At 39.4% G+C, this 8,540-nt stretch overlaps 1 protein-coding gene across 1 annotated transcript in view; it reads right to left on the bottom strand.

Moving 5' to 3' along the window:
- Positions 1 to 1,891: 1,891 nt before the first annotated feature.
- The window catches only part of LOC122656340 (pre-mRNA-processing factor 19-like), a 32,511-nt gene continuing 25,862 nt past the window's right edge, over positions 1,892 to 8,540 (bottom strand). Inside the window, exons 8-18 of the mRNA XM_043850817.1 lie at positions 7,850 to 7,966; positions 7,344 to 7,439; positions 7,199 to 7,258; positions 6,382 to 6,456; positions 5,168 to 5,272; positions 3,994 to 4,113; positions 3,591 to 3,668; positions 3,391 to 3,487; positions 3,082 to 3,133; positions 2,229 to 2,299; positions 1,892 to 2,111 (exon numbers count right to left, since the gene is read on the bottom strand). Coding sequence (XP_043706752.1) covers positions 1,999 to 2,111; positions 2,229 to 2,299; positions 3,082 to 3,133; positions 3,391 to 3,487; positions 3,591 to 3,668; positions 3,994 to 4,113; positions 5,168 to 5,272; positions 6,382 to 6,456; positions 7,199 to 7,258; positions 7,344 to 7,439; positions 7,850 to 7,966 — 984 coding nt within the window. The 3' untranslated portion in view covers positions 1,892 to 1,998. The remainder of the gene's footprint in view (positions 2,112 to 2,228; positions 2,300 to 3,081; positions 3,134 to 3,390; positions 3,488 to 3,590; positions 3,669 to 3,993; positions 4,114 to 5,167; positions 5,273 to 6,381; positions 6,457 to 7,198; positions 7,259 to 7,343; positions 7,440 to 7,849; positions 7,967 to 8,540) is intronic.

The raw sequence follows: 8,540 nt of genomic DNA, 5'->3' as shown, positions 1-8,540 counted from the left end.
CGTGATAGAATGCTTGGAATTTGGGGTTGTTGAATTGTTTGCCGTTGTGCGAGACGAGGATCGGTGGTACCCGAACTCGTAGATGATGTCGTGCCTCGGGTGCAAGCCGCGCCGGGTGTGGCCACACCTTGGTGGGCTGTGCCTCGTGCCGTCGCGCCTGGGTGAGAGGCCGCCGGGTGTGGCGCGCGTAGCGCTGGGGTGGGGGGGGGGGGGGGGGGGGGGGGGGGGGGGGGGGGGGGGGGGGGGGGGGGGGGGGGGGGGGGGGGGGGGGGGGGGGGGTGAGGCCGCTCTGGGTGCTGGCCGCGCTCGGGTCTTGGGACCCGGTTCGTTCCCCTTGGTTATGGAGCGGGTCACCACGTGACACGTGGCGCCCGATTGATTGGCCGGTGAATATTGGATGTATCGGGAGCTTTTATATTAATAATAGAGGACTTATAAAGGTTACATTCAAATATTTTTTCCCCGCGGCATCATTTCGTATTGACTCATAAAAGTACCGACGCATAAAAGTACCGACGGGAGACTATCAATACATAAAAGGATCTCTTGGGGGTGCCCAAGAAACCCTACCAAAAAATCTGCACAGCAGTTCAGCTCCCGTACATGGTGCGCAAAAGGACAGCTCCTAAAGGAGTCCCGTAGCTCGTGAATGTCATCCACAATGTCCAGAACATGCCAAGGAATCTTATAAACCCCCGTAACCATCTGAATAGCCAGTAAAGAGTCCGACCTCACCTGAACTTGGGCCAAACCCAAAAATTTAGCCCTCACATTTTTCACAATACCTTTCTTGACCAAAGCTGAAGTTGTTCACTCCAATTAATATTTTCTTCATAATCATCACAACCCTCTTTGTTCTTTCTTACACATTCTTAATTTTTGGCCTGGATCAGACTTTGCTGAGTGTAGAGTATTATTCATTTCCCCCCTCTTCTCATGTCTGGAGAGTTTTTTGTTTATTTCAGTGTCTCGTACAATCCAGCATTCCATACATATGTTCCATTTTTGTATATGTCTTTATCCTGATTAGTATGTGACTGCAAGACCAGGGCATTGGACATGGCAATGTTAGTGATCTGGTCTAATTTATGAGTTTATAGACAAGTGCCTTGAACACCACAAACTCATTGGTGTGCAGATTTGATTATAGGGTACCTCATTCCTCCAGAGTTGGTGGATACCCAAAGCACAAATGCCCATCAAAATGGCATGTGGGGGGTGGAGTTTGCAGCCGATGCATTGTGAATTGTCAATTTTCTTTCATTATGCTTGGTGTTCTAGAGTTGCAATGGGCTTTGTGGCACTCGCTAAAGTTCACAGACTTGCATGCTATGCTAAGGGTTCTGCCTTCATTCTTTCCTATTTTGGATATAAATAATTGAAAGTGTTGCTTCTAAATGGTACCTCCGGTGACCTTGCTCATATGGTCAGTTTGTTAACTGGATAAAACCTCCTAAAACTCATTCCCCCTATCTTAGGGTGAATTCACTGAGATAGTATCCACATGACCTGGAAACCAGTGGGGTGAGCCAGACATATCTAGTTCCCTTAGCAGTGTTCAAACATAAATACTTTTACAATCTGTAAAGACAAAGCAAGTCATCATCAGAAGTTTCTGGCATCAATTTCTCAGATTGGGTTATAGTCCTAGTGTGCTCTTCTGTGACTGTCTGAGACAATTAAATAATTTCAGTCAGGCAAGAATTCCAAGGGGGGGAAATTGTAAAATTTTGCTATCGTATATCTGCTAGTCTTACATGATACAAAGTACTCACATGCAAAGCCTGCCTGGTCTCACAAACAAGTATTACACCCATGCATTCATTCTGAGTGCACCTGCCCCTGTATACTATTGAAATCAGACATTGACCCCCAAACAGCACAGCTTTAACATGCCTAAATTTTCATCCACTTTTGCTGACCGAAAAATGCAAAGATCTACAGCGGCTGAGGGAACGATAGGAGCTGTACTCTGTAAGCAGGGGGACTGAGGTAGCATTAAGACTCTTCTGCACCATCCCCAGGCAAGCCAAAGATTCGGAGGTTCCGGTCCATAGATCCCACTGCCATATATTTTGCATCTGAACCAAATTTAACACAAGTTGCTTTCCCTGCATTTAGCATAGGGCAGGTGAGTAGACATGTAAAGAACAGATTTATGATGAATCTACATAATTTCACATAAATAACAATGCTCGGGCACGAGGACTATATTGTCTGAGAGAGACCTGTGCCAGACAAATCTGGGAATGTTTTGATGCAATTCCATTCCGCTTTGACACTTGCAACTTGGTATACTCTGCAACACATGTAGAGAGTTCTTCAGCACCAAAATGTGGAATTACAAGGTCAAGATAAGAACCACTGCCACCGGAGGGCATAAAATATTAAAAAGGTAATGAATAAAAGAACTCTAGAAAGAGCTGCAATATTCCTCTCTCAATCTCGCATGATCAATAAAAGTCAAGTGATTCCGCTTATATATGTTAGGTACTTATGCCTATAACATTGTCAAGCAACTAATCGAAGGATAAGAAACAACGGCTGTGTTCGGTATGCATGCTAGGTCGACAATGCATTAAAAAAGTCATAACAAACACAGCCTTAGTCTTACACGGTTCCACCTATGATCTTAAACATCTGGACCCACTAATTATTTAATGTATATTTGTCATCTCATCTTCTCAACCTCAACATTGTGTGGGTCCTGGGCACCCCAACCCCTGAAGATCTCAACTCTAAATTGTGGTTAAAGAGAATAAACTATACAGCTATACTTTGAAAGCTTTTGGAATCATAAAGTGGACTTTTTGAAATTAAGGCATTGTTTGGTATGATTTCTTGGATAGCATTATCAACCTATAATGCATTCCAAGAATGCATACCAAACGCAGCATAAGAATACAATAAATGGGCATTCTGAAAATATTGCAGGACACTGACCAAAGGGATTAAGAAAAACCCGAGGAGACGGAGCAAGATTAGCTTAAACAAAAAAGTACATGGGCAGTATTTGCCTTTTCTTCCCCCTCTGAAATGCAAACTAATCAGCCAGTACTAAAGGAGTTTTTGAAATCTCACCTTATATCTGAACCAGCAATTGCGAGGTAACATCCACTATGGTCGAATTCCACTGCAAAACCAGAAACAGGGTGATGTATTATATATTGTTTTTGACAAACTGGTTTCATATGACTTTAAAAGGCAATGGAAATAAATAAGCTCCCCTTCCTGGTTTGCACACTTTCTAGGAAGTTAATGCCAGTGAGCTTTACAAATGACTTAGAAAAAAAAAAAATAGATGAAACAAGTTTCCTTAACTTCTGAAACAAGTTAAATTTGAGAAAAGATGCATCTTATTCTAGTAACATAAATCGTGCAGTTTCATACCAGAGCTTGTTGGTGTAACAGAATCATAGGGAGTGAAGGTCCGGAAATTTTTCAATTTACGTAGATCCCAAAGCTTGACACCATCATGAGCTGATGTCTGATCAGTTGAAATACACAGGTTAAAATCAAGCATAGAAAATCACCACCAGGCTTCTTCAGTTTTCTTCTTATCAGCGAGTACAGTTTGTAAGTACACATACCGCCAAGAAGTAGCCATTTTCAGAGAAAGACATGGCAGTTACTGGCCCAATATGCCCATCAAACTTTGCAACATTTGACTGCAAAGTGCCAATATAACATTAATTTAGAAGAATATGAATAAGATGAATAGACACTGGAGGAAATGTTCTTAATGAGGCATACAAAATAAAAGTAGAGTTGTGCTGGCATGACCAGCAGAATGATGGAGATTTTATTCACTTCTGAAGTTGTGAAAACTGGAAACCAACTAATTTCTATTGAACTTTTGGTTTGTAACCTCTTCTGACCAAACTGGTCTAACAAGTTACTCCATTTGCATAAACATATTCATCATCATTTCATTACAAGGATGGAAATATCAACCTCCCATGCATCATAGTACTTTTCTTAATTAAACTGTACCTGACTTTTTACATCCCAAATTCGAACAAGTGAATCCGAAGTTCCAGTCCCAAGGATAAGACCATCGGGATGAAAGGCAGCTGATGTATAGCCGCCCTCTGACCCTGAAGCATCCCCAACCTGCAAAACAATCTCATCAATCAACTAGCTGTGTGTGTGTGTGTGTGTATGTGTGTGAGAGAGAGAGAGAGAGAGATTGATGCAGATTTATCACCAAACTGGGATTCTTTGTTTGGGAATAAGTCTAGGATTGGGATATATATATGTTGGGCCTTTGATCCCATGGGTTTTCTATGTAATAGGCCACTTTTATGGGCATAAAATCTGGGCAATTAGGTTGCATACGAGATTAGCTGTTTGAATTCCATACTTAGTTTTATTTTGGTGTTTTTGTTCTTAAATTGAACTAGTTCAACCAGCAGCCCAATTTAAGAGATTTTAGTAGTTTTTCTTTTGAGTGTTTAGTTGAGCTGGATTAGGACTCTATTTTGAGTCTATTTCAGTTTCCTAGTCAGTTTAGGTTATCTAATAGGTTAAGAATTTGGTTAGGCCTTTCCTTTTTAGTGTAGGAGTCTATTTTTGTGTCTTATACAAGGTTGTAACGGGGGCAAGTATTGGACACGAATTTTGATATTAATGAAAAGTTTTTTTGCTGCTCTTCTTCTCCTTTGAAGATTTGTCATGTTTGATCAAGGCTTGTGGGATCAGTATATGATCCGATTGACACCTTGCAGTGAGAATCTTGGGTGGTTCGTTTTGGTTACTTAGTTTTCTCCATTACTGTTCTATAGTCAAGCTATCTGATCTCAAGGTTTATTCATCATCAACAAGATCAAACCCCCAAACCCTTGAAACTGCAGAAAGATGGAAGGGAATGCTCTTCCCAAAGATGAGAAACTTGAGCAGTACTTATGATTTATTACCCCAAATCCCTAAACTAATATATTTGGGTTCCCAATGTTCTCTTGGTTTCCTCATACGATTTAGTTCCCATTGTTCTCTTGGTTCCCTCATATGATTTCTTGTTTATTAGGGTGTTTTCCCTGACCTAATATTTTTTCATGGTTTTAAACCCTAAATTGAACCTATCCTTTGGAAAAGATCCTGTTTTGGTTCCGAGTTTGAGCAATTCAATTTAGGACTACATTTGAGAGAGAGAGGGGATTCAGCAAACCTGAGTGAGGCATAATCCAGAAGAAAGATCATAAAAGCACCATGTATTATCGAGAGAAGCAGTCACACAGTAATTATGGGTGGCATGGATTGTGATAGCTTGCACCTGGCAGAAACATGAGTGATTATTTCAAATTAATAGCATACATTGCTGAGACTTGAAGAACAGAAAATGTGAACTTTAGTTTACTGTGAGCACCAAAACAAATCTTCCACAAATATCTCAAGAGTACTAACAAATATTTGAGCATCCTAGTTTGACAAAGATGTGAGAATATAAAAAATCAAGAACACAATTCCCCAATGGGAAGCAGGATAAATTAAACCAGGAGAAAGAAGCACTTTTTTTCTCCCTTTCCAATTACATGTTGACATGTTTCTCACTAGTCACAATTTCTTGTAAAAAGGACTACAAAGTTATTGTGATATTCTGCATGAACATTATTAGAGGCCACATTTCCCTTCAACCGAGAGACAGTTAATAAATTCTATGAGAAACAGTAGGAACATCCACAACTGAAAGCAGTCCTGCATGGTACATGATGGAAAACTAATATGCTTACAAAGGGGGAGAATACAACCACCATAGCCAGCATGCTGCTTACGGATTATTATTATTATTACATTATTGTTATTATTGCTATTATTATTATCATCATCATCAGCAGCAGCAGCATCCTCAATTAATAATAATAATAATAAGAAGTGTTAAGAGATATGTAACACGATAGGGGGACTCCCCCTATCGTGGTTTCCTTTATTAGTTTACGTCTTTAGTTGTTAGTTTCCTAGTCTAAGTAAGTTTCTTGTTTTAGGCTGTAGGCTTAATTAGGTAAGAGTTATATTCCTTTTGTAAGTCTGTTTTGGCTTAATATAAATACACGTTGGTTGGTACGATAGAACACACATTCTATCGCACAGCCCTTTTCTCCCATTGTTCTCTCTTCTCTTTGCCAGGCACTGGTTACAGGTTCTGGGATTCTTTACAATAATAATAATTTGAAGCAAAATAAAGTTATTGCTAGGAAAAATGCTAGTCGTGCAACCAACCCCAAAACAGATTGGTAGAAATCCACCCCTTTCAAACCAAACAAGCAGCAAAAAAGAAGTTAAATCATAATTAAGATGTATCTTATTTTGACACTACAACCATATTAATCATGGCATTGGCAACTAGCAGTATCTAACATAGGAATGAGGAAGAAGAAATTCAACCTCTGCTGTATGATCCTTCAATATGTGCCGACAATCATAGTTTCCATTTTCGGATCCTTGCCATACCCGAACCGTCTGCATTGCAGTGAAGAAATAAATCAATAGTAGTTGAGACTAAATAAAGAAACTAAACTTCTGAATAGAAGACAATAAACCATACAGCCAAACATTAAACAACATTTTCTAATATTAACATGAAAATTTCCCACAATAAGAGCTGCCCCGCGGGGGGGGGAGGGATCCATTTGATGACATCAAACATTTTTAACCTCTCATTATATTGTTTGACTATGTTAAATACTAAAGAATAATAAAGTAATTAGAAACATTCCCTTAAATAATAAATTAAAACAAAAAAAAAATCCAAGGGCAATCTAAGACTTTCAAGAACAACCATTTTCATGGTACAACCCCCCCCCCCACCTTACAGGTCGTAGCAAATATGTTTATTTCTAATTTATTGTTTACGGGGATTTCCCTATATTATTAATGGGTAATTCGGCAAGGCTTATTTCATTTTATTGAGTTTTGATGTATTAAGCACAGTTTATCTTCTCTCATTGAGGTAAAATCATCAATGTGGGAGCACTTACGGAATAAGGACTAAGATTATGTACAAGGTGGTAGTGGTGGACGAGGGGGGAAATATCAGGCAAATAGCTTTCAGTTTTTAGGTCTCATATCTTTCACAGTGCAGTTCAATACATATTACTTCAGTTCCTATTAACAGATATATTTCCAACAATAAAAAAATAATTAAAAAAAAGACCATAACAGTAATAGAACAAATTATAACTACTAGTCACTGAATGCTTACTTTATCAGCTGAACCAGTAATAAATAGTTCGTCCCGAGGTACAAACTTGACACTGGTAACCTATAAAAGAAAACAAGACTTGTCAACCTAGAGAATGTGACTGGAAGACAAACTCCAGCAATTAAACCCAGGTGAGAAAGAACACCTTCTTCGAATGGCCACTGAGTGTGGACAATATCTGACCAGATGGATGGTCAAATATAACTGCACTTGTGTCAACACCTCCGGTCGCAATAACGTCCTGTAAACCATCCAAGGAGAGAATACTGATGAGGCTCTGTGCAGCTAAGCACAGAAATTAAATTCAAGATGTGAGTCAGTAAATAGTCTTTAAAAACCAAAACGGGGGTTTACAGAAAATTCCTCACAAAACCTACGTACAGACAATGAAACAAATAAAAAAAAGGCAACTTAAAACTTGATAGATGGACAATATTTTCTGTGGACAACTTATTCCAATGACTATGGACATGGCTACACGCCTACACTGATGCAGCGAAATTTAACAATGTACTAACCTACCTTCAATCTATTTATGCATCTATAAATCACTAATTGTTATAGATGGGAAAAAGTGGCAATTAGATTGCATACTGAAGATGCCTAAACGCATGACTATTGCACAAACATGGTGGATGCATAAACTCATACCTTAGAGGGATGAATATCAACAGATAATATACCCGGCTTGTTAGTTTTGTGAAGAGGATGACTGGAGAGCTGGGTGTACCTCTCCAGTGCATCAACGGGTGCTAATGTCGGAGGAATCTGCGATCAAAGAAAAGCATATACAATTAAGAATGACCAAAAACATATAAGTAACAAATACCCGACTTCATTCCTTTTCTTCCATCAGCAATAAATCAAAAGAAATAAACATCAGATAAGAAAAAATAAAAAGGATCCTTTTCTTTAAACAATATGTAAATATTCAAAACAAGGATATGCTTCATATAATCATACATAAGACCACCCTCAAAAATTTAGATCCAAACAGATATAATAGTGACCTCACCACTTATTCCACTCCGAATTTATTGAAGGGCAGTCAAAATGAGACCAATTTTCCACCAATGCCCCACCTGGTTGAAAATGAGGAAAGGGAAGGAACAATGATTTAGGGCTCAGACCTGAGGATCACATCGGCCACTGCTGATCCCGATACGATCCCAAGTCAACTCAACCATAATTCGGATGACTTGGCCCAAACTTGGACTAATGTAGACCTATGTAAAGCAAGTTATCAAGTGGGATCAGCAAGTCAACTCAGATCGGTCCCAGCTGATACTGAGTAAACTAGGCTGATATGGCCGACTGATCCCCATCCTGGTCCCAATAATTA

This window comes from Telopea speciosissima, chromosome 3, assembly GCF_018873765.1.
Source record: "Telopea speciosissima isolate NSW1024214 ecotype Mountain lineage chromosome 3, Tspe_v1, whole genome shotgun sequence".
In the NCBI taxonomy this organism is placed as follows: domain Eukaryota; kingdom Viridiplantae; phylum Streptophyta; class Magnoliopsida; order Proteales; family Proteaceae; genus Telopea; species Telopea speciosissima.
The sequence above is the reverse complement of the archived record's forward strand: the minus strand, read 5'-3'. Positions and strand labels throughout refer to the sequence as shown.